The sequence below is a fragment of the Mustela erminea genome, chromosome 16 (assembly GCF_009829155.1).
Source record: "Mustela erminea isolate mMusErm1 chromosome 16, mMusErm1.Pri, whole genome shotgun sequence".
NCBI lineage: Eukaryota > Metazoa > Chordata > Mammalia > Carnivora > Mustelidae > Mustela > Mustela erminea.
This window is the reverse complement of record NC_045629.1, coordinates 38,099,707-38,125,029: the sequence shown is the minus strand read 5'-3', so window position 1 is coordinate 38,125,029 and position 25,323 is coordinate 38,099,707. Positions and strand designations below refer to the sequence as shown.

General features: G+C 35.9%; 1 protein-coding gene across 1 annotated transcript in view; it reads left to right on the top strand.

The window, feature by feature from the left end:
• MMP16 (matrix metallopeptidase 16) overlaps nucleotides 1–25,323 on the top strand; it is a 292,524-nt gene that overhangs the window by 158,535 nt on the left and 108,666 nt on the right. Inside the window, exon 4 of the mRNA XM_032316261.1 lies at nucleotides 9,306–9,610. Within this exon, the coding sequence (XP_032172152.1) occupies nucleotides 9,306–9,610 (305 nt within the window). The remainder of the gene's footprint in view (nucleotides 1–9,305; nucleotides 9,611–25,323) is intronic.

The following is a 25,323-nucleotide window of genomic DNA, read 5'->3' as shown; positions in this document are numbered from 1 at the left end:
TAACTCTATTTACTTTCCTTAAAGGCTCTCTTTCCAAATAGAGTTACAATGGGGGTTGGGGCTTCAATTTATTTATGCCAGAGAAAACCTTGTATATCATTGGAGAAAGGATGGGCTCTTTTACTTACTAAGTTCTTCTGTAATAATTGCCTATCCATATAGGAAACAATGAAATTAGAATTCTTACATATAAATTATATTCTTACATATAAAAATTAATATATATTAATTAGATTACTATGTATAATCAATTTTAAAAGGACAAGCACACAACTCTGCATGTTGGTACTTATTGTTTTCATTTCAGATAGTGTCGTTTTTCTGGCCTTATTTCCCAACTTAACAGTGTACCCTGTTTAGTGTCTTTGCATACTTAGGTACTGACTACACCATTCATTTATTTTATTTTATTTTATTGTCTTATCTTATCTTGTCTTGTATTTATTTTATTTTATTTATTGTATTGTAATGTATTTATTTTATTTATTTATTTTATTTTAGATTTTATTTATTTATTTGACAGAGAGAGACCCAGCAAGAGAGGGAACACAAGCAAGAGGAGTGGAAGAGGGAGAAGCAGGCTTCCTGCTGAGTAGGGACCCTGATTCAGGGCTTGATCCCAGGACCCTGGGATCATGACCTGAACCAAAGGCAGACACTTAAAACAACTGAGCCACCCAGGCACTCCCTGACTACAGCATTCATTGAAGGAAGGAAGGAACTGTTAAGAGCCATTATGTTCAGAACTAATCATAATTCCCTTGAAGCTGTGTCCCTATACTGACAATTGTCTCAGCCAGTCTTGAATACTCAAACAATTAGGTGTCTATCCCTATAAACTTCCAGCTTATTGTTTATACCAGTTTATATATAAACACATCATGTGGTTAAGAGTCCTTTTCTGGAGTGAGAAAGATCTGGATTTGAATCCTGGCTCTGATACTTGCCACCTATAAGACCAGGATCAAGTTATTTAATCTTCTACATTTTCCCTATATGCAAAGTGAGTATTGTTAACACTAGCTACCTCATGAAGCTTAGGCAGTAATTAGGTCAGGTCATGGTGGTGAGAACGCCCAAAAAACAAACCAACAAAAATACCTCAACGCAGTGCTTGAAACACAGTGCTTAGTAAATAACCAACTATCATCTTGTTTTAACTTACAAGGCAAGTAACAGAACTTGCTGAGTGTATTCTAATAGAATTATAGAAAGTTGAGGGTAAGAGCTAAGGATATTAAATTTTAAAGTTAGTGTAGGTAACATGTTAAGAACTTGCCCTGTGTAAAATAAGTACTGTATAAGCATATGTTGCCACTTTTATTACTGTATTTAGAAAAACGAATGCAAAATATTACATTTTGGCTAAAAAAATTTCTTTTAAAAGGATAACGGAAATGTGCCATTACAGAATGATGCCAGGAGTTGAAGTGGGAGTGGTTGAATCTAGGTTTTATTTGTTGGCGAACTCATTATGAGCCAACAGCATAGTGTGGTTCAAAAAGAACTCAGATGAACAGATCAGACTGATAGAAAGCAAAGTGTCCAAAGTAGTGAGAATGCCAAGTTTTCTCTTTGCTTTATTAGCCAAGCTTTACCTGATGTATCCTTTTCGCTTTGGTCTACCACATTTCCAGCTGCTTCTTGGCAAATTAAAGTGCACCTCTAAAAGAAATCAAAATGCTAAGAGATCTTACAAACAGTCTGCATGAGAAAGGGCTCAAGATTAGAGCCAAGGATTCTCAACATGATGGAAAAAATATTTAAAGGAGAAATTTCCAGTTATGCTCAAATACTTAAAGGCTTTCAGAAGAACCTAATATTTTGAGCTATTGGAAAATTAAATTATTCATCGTATAAGTCTTCATTGTTGGAAGCATATAAACCAAGCAATTTATTCACTTGTCAAGGAAATTAGGGACCATTTGTGGAATGGTTGGAAAGTTAGATTATATAATTTTAAAATCTCTTCCTATCTTTAAAAGGTGGAATTGGAAGGAATCTTTTATAATGACTCCATTTGGAGGGAGTGTCTAAGCTGCAATGCCTTCCACTTTAATGACCTCAGTGCTTGATGCCTGGAAATGGGAACTTCTGAGGTTGTACCAGAAGAATCATTTAAGTACTGTTAGGGGTATATATAACACTGGCTGATACATAATTTACATACTGGTAATAGTTAGAGTATAAGTATTGGTAGCCATTCATCTCTTAATTGAATTTTTTTTTTTTTTAAGATTTTGTTTGTTCATTTGAGAGAGAGAGAGAGAGAAAGCACAAGCAGGGTGATAGACAAAGAGAGAGGGAGAAGCAGACTCCCTACTGAGCTGCAACCCCCCAATGTGGGGCTCATCCCAGCAACTGAAGATCATGACCTTAGCTAAAGGCAGATGCATAACCATCTGAGCCACCCAGGCCCCCTCTTAATTGAATCTTTATGACCAGTTTTTCTTTTGGCAAATTTTGCTTCTTGGGTAATTAGATATTGTACATTCAATAAGTGGTTATTGAACAGCATTATGTGACAGCACTGGAAGTAGATGAGTTAAGCAAGGTCACCACTCTCATAGGAAATATAGTCAAATGTGAGAGACAGGTGTGTTGAAGTGAGTAATTACAAAATAGTATATTGTGGGGTGCCTGGGTGGCTCAGTGGGTTAAGCCGCTGCCTTCGGCTCAGGTCATGATTCCAGGGTCCTGGGATCGAGTCCTGCATTGGGCTCTCCTTGCTCCATGGGGAGTCTGCTTCTCCCTCTCCTGCTCCCCTCTGCTTGTGTTCTCTGTCTCTCACTCTCTCTCTCTCTGTCATATAAATAAATAAAATAATTTTAAAAAATAGTACATTATATGTTTCTTCAGGACCTTACAGGAACTTCATTACATCAGAGACCATATACATTTTATGTTCCCTAGAACCTAGTAGAGTACTGCTGTGTGTTATGCCCTAATTAAATAGCTTTTGAATAAGTTAATGAATTCTTTGTAGGCTCTGGTTAAACTTTATTCAAAACAATAATAGGAATGTAATACATAAGCTCATTTTTAGCAAATATATCTTTATTCCCCATTTATTATTATATAAAATAAGCTTAGCTAAATTTTGTTTCTTTATAAAATCTAAATTCCAAAATTGTGTTTTATGTAGTAAGTGTCTCATGGAATATGTACTTAAAGTGCCAGATGCATCTATTTTTTAAATTGAGTTTTATTAACAGTAGTATTAATAGTTTATTTTATTAAAATCAATATTTTTAAAATTAAAATATTTTAATATTTAATTAATATTAAAATTAATAATTTTATAAGAACTTAAAATTATTTTATTTTATAACTTAAAATTAATAGTTTGTTTTATTAACATTAGTATTAATTAATGTGATAATAGTATGTTATATTATATTAACTGGTATTGATTTTCCTAGTAAATTCTCCTTTAGCTAACCTTGATTTTTAGTGAATGTTTGTGAATTTTTTGACTCTGAGGATACACACCAGAAGTTATTATTTTACTTTAATAATATATGCAGAGTTGGGATACCTGGGTGGCTCAGTGGGTTAAATGTCTGCCTTCTGCTCAGGTCAGGATCCCAAGATCTTGGGATCCAGTCCCTCGTTGGGCTCCTTACTCAACTGGGAGCCTGCTTCTCCCTCTGCTGCTCCCCCTGCTTGTGCTCTCTCTCTCTCTGACAAATAAATAAATAAAAATCCTTAAAAAAAAAATAAATAAAACCCAAAATAGTATGTACTTTAGTATGCCTTACCTGGAAAACTAGCATCTTGTGAAATCACAAAATATTTAATGTAAGCTTTTCTAGAGAAAGAGACTCCATATTCAATCTCTATTCTCTGACCATGTCTTGCACAAAAAAGAAAAGTGAAGCCAGGGCGTCTGGGTGACTCAGTGGGTTAAGCCGCTGCCTTCGGCTCGGGTCATGATCTCGGGGTCCTGGGATCGAGTTCTGCATCGGGCTCTCTGCTCAGCAGCGAGCCTGCTTCCCTCTCTCTCTCTCTCTGCCTGCCTCTCCATCTACTTGTGATTTCTCTCTGACAAATTAAAAAAAAAAAAAAAAGAAAAAGAAAAAAAAAAAGAAAAGTGAAGCCATATAAACATAGTGTGAATGAAACTATATTAGTCTATTTAGTTCTCTCTTGATAGAATATTATAATACATTCTGGATATGGATCTGAAAATATCTATATAGCTTATTATTTATACTCTATTATACTCTTAGCAATTTTCTATTCTCCTAGTTACAGTAAGTTCCATTTAGTTGCCAGTCATTTTTCATAAAATGTTAGTATGCTTTTTTGGGCAACTAATTTTTGTCTGTTGAATTGACTAAAGGGTATTTACTCTTGACCATACCAAAATAATTTTGACACAAGTGTATATACAACTTATGGATCTTAACTAGATGCTCAAGTATTCAGTTTTTTTAGTACTTCCTTCAAAATTAGAGATAAAACATTACCCTAACTTCGGAAAAGATTTATCACTCTGTCAAAATTCAGAAAGCAAATAGTCATTGTTAATATATAGAGTTGTTATTAAATAAATTGCTATAGATCCAGTGATGTTGTAACTAGAGAATCCGACTTTCCACAGTAATATTAGGCATAGGGTAATATTTACTATGTCACTAGAGTAACTAATTAGAGTTTACTTCATTTGAAAGGACAAAACCCATTGCAATGGCCTTGTTTCACATCTCTTATAACATCTGTCCAAATGAACAAATGTGTGATATTTTACATTTTATGTTCTTCTGTTTTACAGAACTAATGAAGCAAAATAATTCCTCCAGTGTCATCAATAAAGAAAACACATACATATTTCAGTGGAGTTTTGTTAGTAAAGGTCTCATTCCTTCAAAATTTACTGTTTCTCTGAATATCAAATTTTTACACTTTTAAAAATTATCCTAGAAGCAGCATAGTAAACTTAACATCTCACTTATTGAGATGTGTATGTTTCTACTAAGAATTATAAGGCAGAGTACAAACTTCTTTTAACTTTTAATATACAATACAAATATCAAAATATTTAGGTTTTTTTCTTACTTTCATATTAGAGATAAAATAATGCTCTAACTTTGGGAAAGATTTATTACTCTCTGAAAAAGTTAAAGGGGAAATACTGCATGACTACTATTTAGAATTGTTATCAAATGAATTAATAGGGATTCAGTACAGCTGAAGCTAGGGAATCCTGATTTTACATAGTTATCTTATAAGTCGATTGACATACCTTGCCCTCACTACTAATAGTTCTGATGATAAAAAGGTCAAGAAATTTCCACTTGATCAGCTTTATTATGTAGGACTGTATAAGGCATGGATTATTATGTAGGATTGTATAAGGCAAATTAACATTTGTTAATTTTTTTAGGTAAAAGTTCCAAAATTTAGCAGCATGAAAAAAAAAGGAAGTTTAAAAAAGAATCAATGAAATAGTATAATGAAAAAGACCTGATCAAGTCTTCAAAACATGCAATCAATTGTCTTATTAGAATGAAAAATATGTTCACTCTAACTACTCTGTTTACAGAAAAGCAAAGTGAAAACATTTTAAAATTAGTTCTATTAAATTTTTGAAACAAACTTCATTTTATTCATTTTATAACATTTTTTGTTCTTCAAGTATATATATTAATAACTTTGTGCATTATGTATTAGAACTACTAAGAATAGCAGTCCTATTATTCTTTATACCATATGATAGCTCTGTTCCCCTTATTATTTCAATCATTAGTAAATACAAAATACATCTTAATGGCATAAAAATTCCCAAATTAGTTCTTTGTACTTCATTCAGAACTCTGACTGTACATTCATGTACCAAAGTACACTCATGTATCTTTTAAAGATTTATTTATTTATTTGAGAGAGAGTGAATGAGCAAGAAGACGGTGGGGAGGAGCAGAGAGGAGGAAAAATCTTAAGCAGACTCTCTGCTGAGGGAGGAGCCCCAGGCAGGGCTTGATCTGATGATGCTGAGATCAGGACCCTGAGATTATGACCTCAAACTGAAAAGGGTTGGAAGCTTAATGGCTGCGCCACCCAGACAGCCATTATGTGTCTTTATTTACTAATGACATCACAGATATTGTGGTTAAGTATACTTATATACTTAACCAAAGTATACAACTTAAGTATATAAATATAAACTTTGATTAACAAAAGCCAACCGGGGCATAGCTTTGAAAAACACCGTGATGTATTTACAAATCCAAATGATTTTTTGGATTTTTTTTTTTTTTTTAAGATTTCATTTATTTATTTGAGAGAGAGAGAGACCATGAGCTGGGGGAGAAGCAGAGGGAGGAGCAGAAGGAGAGGGACAAGAAGACTCGGTGCTGAGCACAGAGCCCGACATGGGCTTGATCACAGGACCCTGAGATATGACCTGAGCCAAAATCAAGAGTCCGACGCTTAACCAACTGAAACACCTAGGTGCCCCCACATTTATTATTCTTTATTATGTTGCTTCATTTTTCTCAGAACCATTATGTACTTATATACATATCATACTAATGATTTTTTCTTTTCTAAGATTATCTTTTATTTTAAAACAAAATAACTTCTTCATTACACATTGAATAAATACCAATTCCCATTAATAATACCCTCAGAACACACACTGAAATGATCCAATCCTTCAGGTCTCCCTTCCTACCACTCTGGGACATGTCTCTGTCTTCTCTTGCTTGAACTTCCAAAATGTTTCATTGCTTCCATGCTTGTCTCCTTAATCATTTTTCATCAGAAATAGTAATCTTTGTAAACTAGAATAATACCAGGATACTCGTCTGCTTAAAACTCACCAGTGGTGTCCTTTCACGGAAGATAACTCACTTCCTGCCAGTTGTCTTCAATCTCAAACCACTGTCCTGAGAGTTCGTTTTACACCAATCCACTGAGCACTCCCATTCTTTGAACTGGCCAAGTGTGTGTGGGCGGCTCACGCTTTCTTCTGGCTAGCAACTAGTGCTAGTGAAGCAGGTGTGGCTCCTTTTGTCATTGAAATCCCACTTATCATCTACTTATCTCATTTTCTCACCCTTACTTGTTGCCCTCTGTAGTTATCTTTTTGATGGGGTTGGGTTTTTGTGTGCCTGTGTATTTTTTATCACTAAAATATGTACGTTTTACAAGAGCAGAGTCTTACTCGCAGCTGTATCTCTTATGCACCTAGAACAGTAGCCATTATGCACTACATTCTTTCAAATGTGTCATAAAAATACTTCCCCACTAATGAGGGTCTTCCTGCACGGTGGGAGTCAAGTAGACGACTACTGGGAAAATTAAGTTAGACAAAATTCAAAGTTACAACATTAATCTGAATGCTCTTCAGCCACAGAGAGGCACTTCAGAGGCTAGCCAGACAGAAGCATCACCAGATGTCTCAATATAGAAATTTACCCTTTCTCAAAATAGAGTTCAGAGCATCACGCTGGAACACATGAAATTAAACCAAACAAGTAAAACAACAATAACAAAATACTGTATAACATTCTCCTTGAACAGGTTTGACTTATTTTATTCTGTCCGTCCTTTGGCTCAGCTCAGAAAATACGGTGTCTTCCTTGGCACCTCCTTTTCTCTCACAGCCTTTGTCCAACCATCAATACATCTTGGCAGGTGTATGCTCAAAATTTATCTAAAATCTCTCTGCTCTTCTGTATCTCTACTGGTAGTCCCCCCACTGTCATCCCTCACCTGAAGTTCTGCAAGAGTTCCCAGTGGGTCTCCCTGCTTCAACTCCTGCTTCACTTCGATATATTTTCCACACAATGCTCAGTCATTTATTTAAAAAGTGCAAGTCCAATGTCACTTAGCTCATGATGCTCCAGTTCTTCCCCTCTCCCTTGGAACAAAAGCCAGACTCCTTACAGTGGCCAATATCTTTGATTTTTTTGCTACATTTCTGGCCTCAGCTGTGGCCACCGCACCGTTCTTGGAACTTGCTAAGCATGTGTCCAAGTTCAAGGCCTTTCACTTGTCATTTCTCCTTCCTAGAACACTCCCTGTCTCCACCTCATTTCCACTTGGTTTGCTTCTTCATTTTTTTTATATACAATGCATGATAGTTACCATCAAATAATCAATGTAGATATGTATTAGAAAATAGTGAAATATGTTTTAAATATGTGGCCTAGCTTAGACTGTACAACAATGGATTCTTGAGTCAGAATGTTTAAGTTGAAAAACCACTGGAAATTTCCTCTTAAATTAAAATGCTTGCGTGGCTCATAGTAAATGCTTACTTAACACCATTATTATTATTTCAGTATGATATCTGCCCAACATTTGTAATTATTGAGACATAAGCTACAAGTGGGCTAAAAATATAATTTGTCTATTATCTTTATACTGGAAAGCATATCTTAAATTTTTTCTATGCTACTAAATAGCCTTAAGTGACAAAAAATAATCTTGAGTCCTAGTTATATTTTGATATGTGATAGAGACACCGTCATTTAACTACTACTCCATTACTGTAAATTGTTTAGCTTCCAGTTCTCTTTTATTACTTTCAGTTCTCTTTCATTACTGAATATTATACTGTCTTTTATGTATTAAGTTTTTTTAATGTAAATATATGGATTCATGGTTGTAAGATTCTTCAGGTTAAAGTATCCATTTGATATTAGCCTCAAGAAAAGTAAACTAAATAAATGATGTCCTAGTCACTTCTTTAAATTCATATAATTTAAAACTTTTGTACTAAAAAGCCACTTGCTCACATTGCTTTTTATAAGTAGAAAGAATTAAATATATCATAAGAAAACAATAGAATATAAGAAAATGTAATTAACCTTTTCTATGAAAACAAAGAAATAACTTCTTGTCAGCCAAATTGGTATTCATCAATAAAGAATAACACAAGGACATTGTTTGGAAGTAGCCCCTAAAAGTAATGATAACAGGAAAGAAATTGAATTTTTAGTTTCAGCTCGAGACTGTTGCACCTGTTTGATCATTTGGCAAAGCTGCCTTTCTTTTCTTCAGGAGGCAAAGTGACTGATTGATCCAGTTACCCTACTGTTAACCCATTCTGCAGAGAACTTCTATTTATAGCCTTGCCAGAGGAATACTATTCTCTTGAGAATTAAATGACCCCAGGTGATGAAACCTAGATATAAAGACATGAGGCATTGATTAATTTCTTCCCTATTTATGTAAGGCTGTTTTTCCAGTATTTTACTCAACTGAATAGATCAAAATCTGTAAAAAGCCAATCCGTAGTAAGTCGGATGGAATATTAAAAAGCCATACTTCTTATTCTCTTCTCTAAATTTCAGTATAAAGAACGTAACTCCCAAAGTAGGAGACCCTGAAACCCGCAAAGCTATTCGCCGTGCCTTTGATGTGTGGCAGAATGTAACTCCTCTGACCTTTGAAGAAGTTCCTTACAGCGAATTGGAAAATGGCAAACGCGATGTGGATATAACCATCATTTTCGCCTCTGGTTTTCATGGAGACAGTTCTCCCTTTGATGGAGAGGGAGGGTTTTTGGCACATGCCTACTTCCCTGGACCAGGAATTGGGGGAGACACTCATTTTGACTCAGATGAGCCATGGACACTAGGAAATCCTAATCATGATGGTAAGTGCATAGCTTTTTTTCATTGCAGATGGTTCTGTTTTTATTTCTATTTTTGGAATGCCCAGGTGATTTACTAGTTTAAAAACTTTTAAGGTGTTGGTTCCAAATGCTTTTAAAATGATAAAGCATGATATGAGGCTTTTCCATAACATTTTAGAACAAGAATTTGTATGTCAATGTCAGTAGACATGCTGGTTTTTTGTGTGGTCTGTGCCTAGGAATTAGAACTTTACACTGTGTTCTGTAAATAAAGTGAATTTTGTTTTCTATAAAATGCCATTTAAAAGACTAAATAGTATTTTAAGTCATGGAACATGCTTAAGGAAATTCTGCCATTTTTTCTACACCGTATTACAGTGTTTCCACTTGAAACTTAACCTGACTGACATTTGTGATGCAGCTTCTGCCATCTTCCTGTTCTTTTCTTTTCTGTTATCACCTTTCTAGTTTGCAAAATTTTGCTTCTTTCATCCTTATTTCCATTTTCTTGGTCTCCCAGTATGATATGACTACATAATTTATTACTTCGTATTATATCTTTCTTTATTTTTATTCAAAAAACAACTTTTTGCAAATCTATTCTAACAAATCTGTCAGATTTTTAATCTTTATGATTATTCTGATATACAAAAGTAAATTTTTAAAAATTCGATAACTAAAAGAATACTTATTTCACATAAGAAGCATGTGTTTCTTCCTAGACAACAATCCATACTTCAATTTAATGTTTAAAAAAATTCACATAATAAAATTACAAGATCCTGGAGTTAGAAGATTCCTAAACATCCACCTCTTACAATTCTTGTAATCAAGACTTAAATATTTTTCTTCCTCACCGTAGTAGAATGTTGTTGAAAATACAGCATGCATTGTTGTAATGACAGCTAATCAGCTAATAAAACTCTTAATTCCTCCTTGATGAGTTAAACCCAGCCATTAAATTAAGCTATGTTAGTTCATCAGAAAGTTTAGTTAGTTGAATTAGTGTAATAGCCTTGCATTTTGAGAAAGCACAGAGTTCAAACATATGGGTAGAATGAAGTAAGTTGAACTAAATTTAAAATAATATCAGTTTTCAAAGAAAGAAAATAAAATAAATACCTGTTTCTGTTTTCTAAAAGAAAATAAAATATCTAATATACAATAAAATGGCCCTTTGCATTGTTCTTACTAGGTATATTGACTATGAACCTATGACTTCATTCTTAAGAACTAATTTAGAGTCAATGGCAAATATGCTGGGAGATGTCACTGTATAGTAGGGGAATGAAAGCCAAACTCTGAAGTTGAGTAGGTGGCATTCAATTCCTGGCTAACTGATCATTAGCTCAAGAAGCCTCTACCATGCTCTATACCTATTCTCACTCTGGATGTTGTATTGTAGGGCTGGGACATTGCAAGTAGACATGCTTTCTATTCAGGAATGTTTAACCTAGGCTGTGCCTGAGCATCCAATAATAAAATATTTGCAATGTGATAGTAGGCCCACACTGCTTTCATATATAAATCATTTAAAAATTAACTGTGTTTATCTTATTTCTAAATTTTTTTTTATTAAGTGTTCTCCACACCCAACATGACACAAACTCTGATACAAAGACCTGAGCTGAGATCAAGAGTCAGATGCTCAACCGACTGAGCAACCCCAGCCACCCTTATCTTATTTTTATCAAAATTACACAAGTATTCTTTTTTTTTTAAGATATTATTTATTTATTTGACAGACAGAGATCACGAGTAGGCAGAGAGGCAGGCAGAGAGAGAGAGGAGGAAGCAGGCTTCCCGCTGAGCAGAGAGCCCAATCGGGGGCTCAATCCCAGAACCCTGGGATCATGACCTGAGCCGAAGGCAGAGGTTTTAACCCACTGAGCCATCCAGGTGCCCCAAAATTACACAAGTATTCTAATGAACAAGTTCAGACATCTTCAATTTAGTTGTTAATATAAATGTTTGCATTCTAAATGATTGAGAAGAATAGCACCTATAATGGAAGAATTTTGCTGATTGAGGCAAAATTGTATTTGCTTCTGGGAAAAGACTTCTTCTAAAATTCTAAACAGAGAAAATTTTTTTATTCCAGTAATTACAATTCCAAAATTGTATTTTATTCTAATACTAGACCCAGTTGTTAAGGCTACTATAAACCTGGAGCTTTGAAGTCTTGTTAATTTGGTGATGGTGCCTATCAAATGGCCTATATTTGCTCTTAAAATATTGAAATCCTTAAGAAAGCTGCACACATTTTTTAGATATATCCTTTATTAGCTGCATTTTTTTAGGTATCAAGAAATACTTTTTGAAAATAAACAAAAAGCTTTAAGAAAAAAATCTATAGGAATATTTGAGATGACAGAGGAGATTAGAATGTTGACACTGATTTAAGTGTAATTGCTGTTATGAATGCTTCTGGGTTTTTGCACAACTTAAGAGGTTTTCCAAGGAATATATATGTGGAATAGAATTGAAATAGAACATAATGAGCTAAAGATACACAAGCATGTCAATGGACTTTTGATTCAGATTATGTATTAATGCATTTGAATGCCTCTCAATCTATACTATAGAAATATAATAATTTTGTATGTAGGCATTCCATTAAGACAAAACAAATTACTTAATAATTAGTGTTTCATTTGGAAGATTTTTTTTTTTTTTTTACTTATCACATATACACATTTTTTTCTTTTGAGTGAGCTTAAGGAAAATGACTACAAAATCATAGTATTTCAGAATCGTAGGGGATTAGGGAGAAGTTAACTGTCTGTTCAAGATGTAATACCATAAAGATTTACTGCTTAATTGAAATTCAGACTTTTAACTAGCAACAGCAGGGCAGCTAGGGTGGTGTCATGCTGAAGTATTGATCATTTATCAAAAGAACAGCCTCTAGCTTTGCTGTGTTGCTGGTGAATGTGGGGAGAATTAATGCCTTTACATCCTAGATCCTAACTGTCTGTAAGATTACCTTTTTGTATCACATATATCCAAGGAACAATTCTGACATCTTCATTGATAAACTTCTTCTTTTCTTTAGTCCTCAAATGCCCCCAAGCTTACTTAACTGAAAAATTTTCTTTCTTTCCTATTCACAGCTCTTAAGCACCTAGAAAACAGAGCAGCTTGATAATTTAGCAAAAATGCAAATGAAAGAGCCTCTTGATAAGCACCTAGCTCATTTTCCACAGCATATTGCTCAGCTAATGAAGGCAATTTGAATTCTGTCTACCTCAAAAGAGATAAACAGTGTCTTGGGCTGCCAGTAACCTTTAATTCATTGTTATCCACTTTCCTATCAATTTGCTTATAGTCATGTTACCTTTCAAAAACTCAAGCTAAAACCCATTAAGTAAATTATACAATAATTATATTAAAATAAATAAATAAATACCACACACACACACACACACACACACTCCCCTAGTTAATAAAAATAATGCCACATTTTCCAAGAGGTTTTTTTTTTTTTTAACTCCCCATGGAGTGGATAAGCCAAACATGTGCATAGTAGTTCTAAATAGAAAATGTTACTGTGATATGGTTTTTTTTTTTCTGAAAAGTATACATTGCCTGAATGTGAGCTGGAAAATTTAACTCTAGCAAACTGTTAAGATTCATTTTGAGCATCATTATCATATTGTTTCCTTGGCTACAGTATAAAGTTTAAACGGCACTATCAACGTAAACACAGACTTATCACAAAGATCCTTTCTAATTAGACAAGTATGTACCACAGTAATAGGATTTCAGATTGACGATCTCTAAGCAAAAGGTTAAATATGAAAATGTTATATAAAACTACAGCAGAAAAATATCTAGAGGCAAGTCTTACTATACCATAGAGTTGCAATTCCATTAACAAGAAGAATGCATGGCATTGGTTCTGTTTATTATCAGAAAAATCACTGCCGGAAATAAGATGGTCAGGAGGTGCTCAGGGCTGCTGTGGCTGTTTGTCTAAAAACTAGGGAGAAAGAGAGATGATGCTAAAAATTTTATCATCAAAGAAAAGTTTATCATCTTTATCAAGAAAGCAAAACCCTTAAAACCTAATCCATCATCGTGATGGTTAGTTTTGTGTGGGCTAATGGGGGCTTGTATGGAGTTTTGTGCAGGCTAAAAGGGGAGCACAGATAGTGAATAAATATAATTTCTGGATGTGTCTGTGAGGGTGTTTCTGGAGGAGATTAGCATTTGATTCAGTAGACTGAGTAAAGAAGATCCTCCCTCCCCAATGTGAGCAGGCGTCCTCTAATCCATTGAGGGCCAAATAGAAAAAGAATAGGAAGGGGTAATTTTCTCTCTTTTCTTCAGATGAGACACATCTTTTCCTGCCCTTGGAAACCAGAACTCCTGGCTTGGGCTGTCAGTCTCTGACTGAATTACATCTTTGGCTTTCCAGGTTCTCCAGCTTGCTTATGACAGGCAGATCGGGAGACTTCTCAGGCTCCATAACCTTTTGAGCTAATTCCTATAATAAATCTCCTCTTAAATACCTCTATAGATCCTATCGGTTCTGTTTTTCTGGAGAGTCCTGGCTAATATAACCATTAAATGTGAAGCAGTCAAATTCTACATGTAAGCCAGCTCATTCTCTGAATAAATCTAGTTGATGTTAAAACTCTTCATGATTGGATGCCTGAGTCAATGGACTTGATTTGTGTTGACTGGGGAGAGTTAACTTTCTATAGGAGACATTTTGTTGTTGGCACACTAGAGATGAGTTGGTGCCAAGAAGTAGACTTAAGCTTTAACCAGCTGTCTGCCTTCTCCCAAATTTTGTGCTCATTTTGCAACCGTAACTGCTATCTAATATTTTTTCAATGCTTATAGGATCTTAACCTTGATCTTTGAGGACAGGAAAAGTTGGATGCCAAACAGATATTTACCAAGAGGCCTGGAAGTGCTATAGTCTGTGGGAATATTGTCCAGATCAATCTTTCCTGTGCTTTTTGAAGACTAGGGAATCATTTGATAGGACAAGGCAGTCAGGGCCTTAATCTAGCTTTAAAAGCAGAGTACTTACTGAGATTTTAAAATCTAAAAATACTATCTTTCTACCACATAGTTCTTACCTTACCATGTTTTACCAAAACTTGGAAGCTCTCTCTCTCAAATTAACTTGGCTTTCAAATCTGTAATAGAAATATTTTTGTGTGTTTTTAAAAACATGACTTATGGGGTGCCTGGGTGGCTCAGTGGGTTAAAGCCTCTGCCTTCAGCTCAGGTCACGATCCCGGGGTCTTGGGATTGAGCCCTGCATCGGACTCTCTCAGCAGGGAGCCTGCTTCCCCACCACCACCACCATCACTCTCTGCCTGCCTCTTTGCCTGCTTGTGATCTCTGTCTGTCAAAAACAAAAACAAAACATGACTTCTTTCCTTCTGACTTCTTTCCTGGAATAAACTTAATTTCACTAAATTTGTCTTATTTCAGTACACTGGTGACTCTAATAGTCTTCCATTCTTCAGAACTTCTCAGTTACTTGCTTCACAATGTAGTTCTTTATTAGATCCTTGTGTGCAGTTAGAGAAAAGCAGATGGATTGGTGTCATTATGCTCAAAACATTTCATTATATCAGTTTTAATGAAGCATGTAGATGGATTGTGAACATTAAAATACATATGATAGAGAACTCTTAATAAATGAAATGGGTAATACCAGAGATTTCAGTGGCTTACCACAATAGAATTTTATTTCTTGCTCATGTGGTAGGGCAGAGGACTGTCCACTCACTCAGTCCAAGACCAGAAAAATCGAGGCTCAGCCATCATCAGCACATGATTTCCAGAATTGCCTTGGGCATTAACATCCAGACAGTAGCTAGGAGACCCGAGAGAGATTTGCTCACAGAGTGGTGTTCTGTGCCAGACCTGCAGGTGGTAATAACATTGCTGACAAGTTCCATGAACTAGAATTCAATTCCATGGCCACACCTAATCTCAGAAAAGGCTGGAGAAAGGTGATGGGTTTGATGAACAACTAGCAAGTGTCGGCCACACCATTATGTTAGGAGGTTAGTTTGACCTCCTATGTCCATGAGGTACATGACTTGAGATACACTCTGCATCTGTGAATTAGTTGCTTAATCATAATTTGCCTTAATTCAGATTTTGACCTACTGACCATTGTTTAGTTTCTGTTATTCCTCTCCTTATATAGTATTTATAGAATTTGCTTTGTAACTTATCTTTCATATATATTATTTATCCTTGCATTTAGGTGGTCATCAACAAGGCAAAATATAGTACAAATTTCAAATTTAACCATTAGTTTACCAATAAAGAATTAATGTCTTTGAGTTTTTGAGAAAATGCAATTACTAAAATTAATAATTTTAGTGTTTTATTGTCTAGATTATTAAGACTAGTAATTAATTTTTACCATAGTTTTGCATAATTATTGTTTGTAGAATTACAACCATACCATTATAAAACCTGGCATAGTACCTCTTTAATAATTTCCTTACCTTTTAAGCACAACAAAACTGTCTACTAGTTATGCTCACATCTAATTTATAACTCACTTCTTCATTTGAAATCAAATGTTGCCACAATTTACCTCCTTCCCAGTATATTGACTACATATCAAGGCAGCAGCAGAAATAATTCTCAGTGTAATCCACAGTGGAAATCGTAGTTTTTCATTGATTTAATACATCAGAGAACAAGAGCACTGTGGGTTTGGAGGAAGGTTGCACTTCTCTTAGGCAAGGCTATTATAATAAATGCATGTGTGGAATGGAGATTGACGTACAATCATGGGAAATCAAGAACCTAAGAAAACAGGGGCATCAAGAAGTAATTAAAAATCTCTCTGCTGGGGTGGCTGGGTGGCTCAGTTCGTTGAGCATCTAATTCTTGAGCTCTCAGCTGAGGTCATGATCTCAGGGTTGTGAGGTCGAGCCCCATGTTGAACTCCATGCTGAGCAAGGAGCTTGCATGGAATTCTCTCCCTCTCCCCTCATCCTGCACCAGTTCTCTCTCTCAAGGAAAAAAAAAAAAAAAAAAAACCAATCTGCCAGTTTATCATCAATCTCATTCAAAGTTTCATAAGGCCAAATTTAGTTGAGCATTTAGTATGTCTCAGATACTGTTTTAAATTCATTATATGTCCTCAACTCATTTACTCCTCACCACAAACTTATAGATAGTGGAATTACTTCCATTTTGCAAGAAAATTGAGGCACAGAAAGTTTGGTAACTAGCTAGAGGTTACCTGTTGGTAATAACAAAATGAGAGCATTAAAAGGATAATAAAGAACCAGGGAAAGGGAGAATCTACTTGAAGACTCAGGAGAAAAGCCCATCCCCGAAAATATTTTATCTAGTGATTTAAAACAACAATATTGAAAACAACTCTGAATACCCATGAAGGCTCTCTATGGAATAGGAAAAGAAACGTATCATTACTCTAAAAACTGAGTCTGTCATGTGGAAAGAAATCTTTGTAAGCATTTCAGAAAAGCATGATAAGATAAAATGATGTGAAATTCAAGGATAGATAAAGAAGAGCTAGTAGATTGCTCCAGCTTAAGAATTATAGATTCTCCCAAAGGAGGGAAGAGAGGAAATACAACCAAAGGAAATATACAAACACATAATAGCAAAAACATCTTTTTCTAAAATAAGAGAGTACTATGCAATTCAAAATCATTGCATTCATTGCAGAATTTACAAAATCAGATCCATAAATAAATGCATCCTAAAAGTAAATATAAAGATTCCATTAACCATGATACTGTTCATCTCTTTTGAAGTAGATTTAAAAAACTGTGGGGAAGAGTTCCATGCATTAATGGCGTCATCTCTAGCCTCTGTCCATAAATGCCAGTAGGAACCCAAATATTTCTTCCAATCAAAAGTGTTTCTTTTTTGGGGGGTGCCTGGGTGGCTCAGTGGGTTAAAGCCTCTGCCTTCAGCTCAGGTCATGCTTTCAGGGTTCTGGGATTGAGCCCCTCATCAGACTCCCTTCATGGCAAGGAGCCTGCTCCCCTCCCCCACCCCCGCCTGCCTTTCTGCCTACATGTGATCTTTGTCTCTCAAATAAATAAACGCAATCTTTTAAAAAAAATAAAAATTTCATTTGAGAGAGAAAGAGAGAGCTTTGGGAGGGGCTGGAAGTGGGGGAAGGCAGAGGGAGAGGGAGAAACAGACTCTCCACTGAGCAGGGAGCCTGATCCAGGGCTCTGCCCCAGGACTCCGAGATCATGACCTGAGCTCAAGACAGACACTTAACTGACTGAGCCACCCAGGCGCCCCTGTTGCTGAAATTTTAAGGTACAAAATTAAGAGAGTTTTTTCTAAGTGTTTTAATAGGTAAGTATTTATATCTTTTTGAGTACAAAGTCATGTGATAATGGAAACATTTCTAAACATGCATTTTTAACATACTCTATGGGGCACATCTTTTTTTCAAAAGTAGTTTCTTTCTCCCACATTGCTTCAACATCACTTTCATCTCGAGACAGATTACTCTCAAAGTAGCTATTGAGTAGCATACTATTTACAGCCAGTTCCCTTTACAGAAAAAGGCAACACTGTTGTCTTTTTGTAAAAGAAATACATAGCTTATTTAAGTTTGACAGCTCTTTAAAGTACTTTTTCATAAGATAACCGGAAAACATATACGGTACAGACTATTTTTTTGGTCAGTCCCCATCATAGCACAACGTATTTTAAAATTTTTACTTCTAAGATAAAACCCATAAATTCATTTAATCTGTCACAGAAAAATAGTGGTATAATGTGCTAGAATCAAGCTATCACAGGAGATTCTGCAAACCCCTCCACACTGTGCAACTCTACCTCCACCTTCCAGATCCTGCTGGAATGTAGGTGATTAATAAATGTCTGTCCATGTGAGTGCCCCCCATCAATCTGAACATTAAACAAAAGTGAAGTTCATTTCTTCTTATTTTATAGATAAGTGTATTCATGCATAAATGTGTGGATGCACACATTACATAAAATGCTGTGGCATTTTGGGCCTCCATCTCAATGGGACATATTGTACTCCGACTTTGAAGACCCTGAGATTAATCTCCTCATTATCTTGTGTTGGTAAGACATATTCTGCCCCAGAAAGTAAGGGTGAGTTGAGCTGATCGTCTACCTGACTCAGGCTCTAAGGCATGTCTTTTAGAAAATTCAGAGTATGCTTTGTACAGCGCTTTACTCAACTAGTGTGGGGAAGCACAGATTTGAGGAGAATTTTCCTCTATTTAGATTTGTGAGGTGACTTAAATATAAAATAGAGTCATGTTAACGGCTAATATAAGTAGTTACTGTTTTGGTAATTATTTCTGTCCCAAGAAACTGGGGATGGTAAGGTAATGCCTTGCTATTGTTCATTGTTGCTTGAGTTTTGTCTTTTTTGAGTTTTTTTGGTTTTGTTTGTTCAGCATGTATGTGTGTGTGCATGTACACTATATATTCACCCTTAAAAATGTAAAACATACTTAGGAAAAACCATGAAAGACACATAAGTATATCATAGTACTCGAACTTTCCAGTACAATGACTAGCGTATGATAGAATCCCAATTAAAACCAACTGTTTTGTTTTTGTTTTTGTTTTGTTTCTTAGTTTGGTGGTGTTTTTTTGTTTATTTGTTTGATCACTGGAGCTCAGCCATTACTATTTGAGGGGATTTGCTCCCATAGCTATGGAATACCAACTACAGTTCACTCGTATGCAGAATGGAAAATCTCTCCCTAGCCTTTATATCCTAAGTTTTCAGTTTCTATCATAAATTAGAGAATTTCAGGGCTCCTGGGTGCCTCAGTGCGTTAAGCCACTGCCTTTGGCTCAGGCCATGATCTCAGGGTCCTGGGATCAAGTCCTACATCAGGCTTTCAGCTCAGCAGGGAGCCTGCTTCCCTCTCCCTCTCTCTCTGCCTGTCTCTCTGCCTACTTGTGATCTCTGTCTGTCAAATAAATAAATTTTTTTAAAAGTGTCTCTTTTTGGTCAACTGTCCACTTGGGGCAAAAATCACCCTCACCTGAGAAACACAGCTGTAGATAACAGGATAATTAAGAGTGAATAGTAGTAATAGCTGAGACTAGGAAGTTTGTTTTTTTCTAATTTGTTGAAATTATTTTGTGACATGTTAATGAGATTGATTTTTCTTACGGCCCATTAGAATCCACTAAACTCTTTTGACCAAGGGAATAAAATGAACATACCGATGATTTAGGAAATTTTATTCAGGTCGCAGAATATAAACTATCTCGAAAGGAGGAAAATAGGAAGAGTTGAGTGTGCATCTGTTCAGGGTTAATTTCTTTATTGAAATTGTGCAGCCTCTTTTCAATATTATCTCCTATACCATCACTTAATTCAAAACAGGTACCAAAGAAGGAAATTACTAATAAGAAAATAAATTTTTATGTTTTTATTAAACACATTTTTCAATTACATATTAAACCAGTTTAAAATAATAGTTTTTACCTAATGAAATTTTTCATTAGAGTCCTTTTTGAGAGTGACTTTATCAACAAAAATTTTAGCTAGATGAGTGGTATTAATGTTTTTCTAACTAATAGAAATATGCAGAGGAAATGTTCACTTCTCTTTTATACATCTTATTTCTTTGCAAGGTGATCCAGAAGAATTAAATTAACTGTAATGTTTAAACCTTTAAACTTCTAACCTAATCCCTTTGACTTAACAGATAACCATGCATCTCATATTGAAGTCAGCTTATATAATTATAGTCACACTTCTCCTTTCTATCTCCTTGACATTTACTCATTGTTTCTTTTCTTTTTCTTTTTCTTTTCTTTTTTAAATTTTTTAAAAGATTTTATTTGTTTATTTGACAGAGAGAGACACAGCAAGAGAGGAAACAGAAGCACAGGGAGTGGGAGAAGCAGGCTTCCCGCTGAGCAGGGAGCCTAATACAAGGCTCTTTGATCCCAGGACCCTGGGATCATGACCTGAGCCAAAGGCAGATGCTTAACAACTGAGCCCCGCAGGGGCCCCCATTTACTCATTATTTCTAACTGAATTTCAGCCTCTGGGGAAAAATGGCTACATTTTATGTCCACCACCCCCTCCAACATACAGTCCTACTCAGTCCTCAAGATCCTGCCCATAAGGTGCCTGGGCGGCTCAGTAAGTTAAACACAGGACTCGATTTCCACTTGGGGCCTGACCTCAAGGTGGTGATACCCGTCCCCCTGTCAGGTCAGGCTCTGCACTGGATGTGGAGCCTGCTTGAAATTTTCTGTTTCCCTCTCACTCTGTTGCTCCCTCCCCCTCTCTAAAAAGAAAAAAAGAAAAAGACCCTGCCTTTATCTAATCAGCCTACTATGCTTTGTCCTAATCCGTTCTTCCTTTAGTTGTAACTTCTTGGTGCACAAAATATATAGCACATTTTTAAAATTTTAAATGCTGTTAATTAACATATAGTGTATTATGACTTTCAGAGGTAGAGTTCAGTGATTCATCGGTCTTATATAACACACACTGCTCATTACATCGCATGCCCTCCTTAATGTCTATTACCCAGTTACCCCATCCCCCCACTCTGCTCCCTTCCAACAACCCTCAGTTTGTTTCCTGTGAGTAAGAGTGGCTTATGGTTTGTCTCCCTGATTTCATCTTGTTTTATTTTTTTTCTCTCTTCCCCTATGATCCTCTGTTTTGTTTCTTAAATTCCATATATGAGTGAGAGCACATGATAACTGTCTTTCTCTAATTGATGTATTTCGCTTAGCATAATACCGTGTAGTTCCATCCTTCTCATTGCAAGTAGCAAGATATCTTTTCTTTTCTTTTCTTTTTTTCTTTTTTTTTTTTTTTGATGGCTGAGTTGTAGTCCATTGTATACATATATATATATATATACAACATCTTCTTTAGCCATTAATCTGTCGATGGACATCTGGGCTCTTTCCATAGTTTGGCTATTGTGATACTGCTGCTATAAACACTGGGGTGCAGGTGCCCCTTTGGATTGCTACATTTGTATCTTTGGGGTAAATACCCAGGAGTGCAATTTCTGGATCTTAGGGTAGCTCTATTTTCAACTTTTTGAGGAATCTCCCTACTATTTTCTGGAGGGGCTATACCAGCTTGCATTCCCACCAATAGTGTAAGAGGGTTCTGCTTCCTTTCCTCATCCTCACCAACATCTGTTGTTTCCTCACTTGTTAGTTTTAGCCATTCTGACTGGTGTGAGGTGGTATCTCATTGTGGTTTTGATTTGTATTTCCTTGATGCCGAGTGATGTTGAACATTTTTTCATGTGTCTGTTGGAATTTGTATGTCTTCTCTAGAGAAATGTCTGTTCACATCTTCTGCCCATTTCTTAATTGGATTATTTATTCTTTGGGTGTTGAGTTTGATAAGTCCTTTATAGATTTTGGATGCTAGCCCTTTATCTGATACTTCATTTGCAAATATCTTCTCCCATTGTGTCAGTTGTCTTTTGGTTTTATCAACTATTTCCTTGCTTTGCAAAAGCTTTTGATCTTGATGAAGTCCTAATTGTTCATTTTTGCCTTTGTTTCCTTTGCCTTTGGAGACATGTCTAGGAAGAAGTTGCTGAGCCAAGGTCACCGAGGTTGTTGCCTGTGTTCTCCTCTAGGATTTTGGTAGATTCTTATCTCACACTTAGGTCTTTCATCCATTTTGAGTCTATTTTCATGTGTGGTGTAAGGAAATGGTCCAGTTTCATTTTTCTACATGTGGCTGTTCAATGTACCCAACACCATTTGTTGAAGAGACTTTTTCCCATTGGATTTTCTTTCCTACTTTGCTGAAGATTAGTTGACCATAGAGTGTCCATTTCTGAATTCTGTATTCTGTTCCATTGATCTAAGTATAGCACACTTTCTTTACTATTTTATTTATTCATTTGACAGACAGAGATCACAAGTAGGCAGAGAGACAGGCAGAGAGAGAGGGAGGAGGAAGCAGGCTCCCTGCTGAGCAGAGAGCCCGAAGCGGGAATCCATCCCAGGACCCTGGGATCATGACCTGAGCTGAAGGCAGAGGCCTTAACCCACTGAGCCACCCAGGCGCCCCATTTCTTTACTATTTTAAAAACAGTGAATTCTTATGGAATAAATTAAATCAAAACTAGAGATAGGGTATCTTACAAAATAAATTTCCAGACAGAATAGAGCATAAATTTGTCATTTGCTTACTATATTTAAAAATAATCATGACTTCAGGTAGAACTCTTTGTACTTCAGCCTGGGGTCAGTTGGCCCAAGTCACCAGGAAGAAATAAGAGAATCTTTCAGGAAGCTTTAGGAAATAGTTCCCTTTACATAAGTTTATTATCTACTCATATGAGTTAAGTTAAACTAACCTAACTCACCCTGATTTATGTTCAACCCTGAGACTATTCCTAAATATTATCCTTTTGATACCAGAGACTGGGGGAGTTTTGGGGCCCTGAGACCTCAACTGCCACAACAGCTGGTGCCAAGTTCTTGACTTCCAGAAAGAATTCAAGGACAAGTCAGAGTAAAGTATAACAGCAGAACCTTTATTGTAAAGCAAGAGTACACACTCCAAAGGAGGGCGAGTGCAGGCACACTCGCTTCTCCCAGGCACCGTCTGATTTTTTGTGCATATACTCTAAATATACTCTGAATGTGCAGTTGGTTTTCTAACACCTCTGGTGGAGGGGTCATTCTCCATCTTGGTAAGCTAACAATGTCTTCATGCACATGCCTGCCTGTGGGCTGGAGTAACAACAGGAGGCTTGTGGCCCTGAGAAAACACAAAGCTATCACAGGGTTTACTCAGTTGTCAAACATTCTGTCAGTGGTCAGACTCAGTTCCCCATATTTTGTTCTCTTGCATGTACCCAGCCTTTCCCTATCTTCAGTTCAAGACAGAGGGTTGGGGCAATGATAGGAGGAAGGGTATCAATATCATCACACCCTACCCTCAAGTTGAATGTTCTCTTCATCGCTATTTAGGACCCCATGAGTTTATACTCGGAAAATAGCCATGCACTTTGGCTTACATAGACCTCAAATTATTAGGTTCAAAATAGCATATCTAAAATAAAGTGAAATTTTCTTCTTCTTCTTCTTCTTTTTTTTTCTTTTGAAGCAGCTTTAAGCGTTTCTTTATTTTCATGGCACTGATCTAGGAGTACCCACACTTCTACTCAGAATGTCTTAGTGACACTGACTTACCTGGAGTGTTTTCATTTAAGATGATGCAGTCAGTTTCCTGTTTTGCTCTTCTTAGATTTGACCTGATGGGTTCCATCAAATCCTTTTTTCTTCAAAGTACCAATATAGGCATATGCCCACTCTGAAATAGCTATTTATCTCCATATCTTACAAATAAAGAGCAAAATGATTATTAACCTTCAGATGAAGATAGACTATATTTCTCAATGCCTATACCATGGCTGTTAAAAATAGACCAATTGAGATATCAGTCTACCGTATTTAGTCATCTCTTAAACCAAGCTTTTGTTTCCCTATTTGTAATACAGGCAGAGGATGGTGGTTAAAAGGTTATAACCACCATTTGAACACATTAAACATGTCAGTACACCTACTGCAATGCCTGGCACATAATAAAAATAAAATTAAATGCTAAAACAATAGTTTTCTTCCTGATAGCTGTAGTGTTGACTGCACATTTGATTTAGTATTGAATCCATGATTTCTAATAACTCTTTAACTGTGATATAATTATAATATGATTAATCATATGTATGAATTCCTGGAGTGAAATATAATAAAATCCAGGAGTTAGAAAGAAAATCATTAAAATCATCTTTAATACTTCCACTCAAAGGCAACCACTGAAAGGTCTGAGAGATTTAATATCCTAATGTATTGATTAATAGATAAAATAGAGCTATAAACCTGGACAGATATACATATAATTATATTGCATATGATTTTTAAATATTTATATTTTTCACTGCACATTATTTGCCCATAGTTCTCCTGAATTCAGTAAAACATCATCGATGTAGCCCAATATTCTGTCATGTAAATGAATATAATCTATGAAGATTATACCAATGGACAAAAATTTAGGTTATTTTCAATTTTTGCTATTAGTTATAATGAACATATTTTTGCACAAACTTTGGTTGACACTGTAGCTATTTATTTATTTTTCCTAGTTATTTCTCAGGAATAGAGTCACATAATTATTTGGCCAAGAAACATAAATCTTTTAAAAGAACTAGATATGAAAAACAAAACAAAACAAAAAGAATTAGATATGTTATTAGGTTATTTTTTTTTTAATTTTATTTATTTATTTGATACAGAGAGAGATCACAAGTAGGCAGAGAGGTAGGCGGGGAGGGGGGGGTGGAGGAAGCGAGTTCTCCACTGAGCAGAGAGCCTGATGCAGGGCTGGATCCCATGACCCTGAGATCATGACCTGAGCTGAAGGCAGAGGCTTAACCCACTGAGCTACCCAGGTGCCCCTAGGTTATTTTTTTAAATGGAGAACCAGGTGCACGTGGGTGGCTCAGTGGGTTAAGCCTCTGCCTTCAGCTCAGGTCATGATTTCAGGGTCCTGGGATTGAGCCCTGCGTCGGGCTCTCTGCTCAGTGGAGAGCTCGCTTCCCTCTCTCTCTGCCTGCCTCTCTGCCTACTTGTGATCTCTCTCTCTGGCAAATGAATAAATAAAATCTTTGAAAAAAAAAATACAGAACCAATTTGCTCTTCCACCAGCAGTGTATAGGAGTGTACAACCTATTGAACATGAG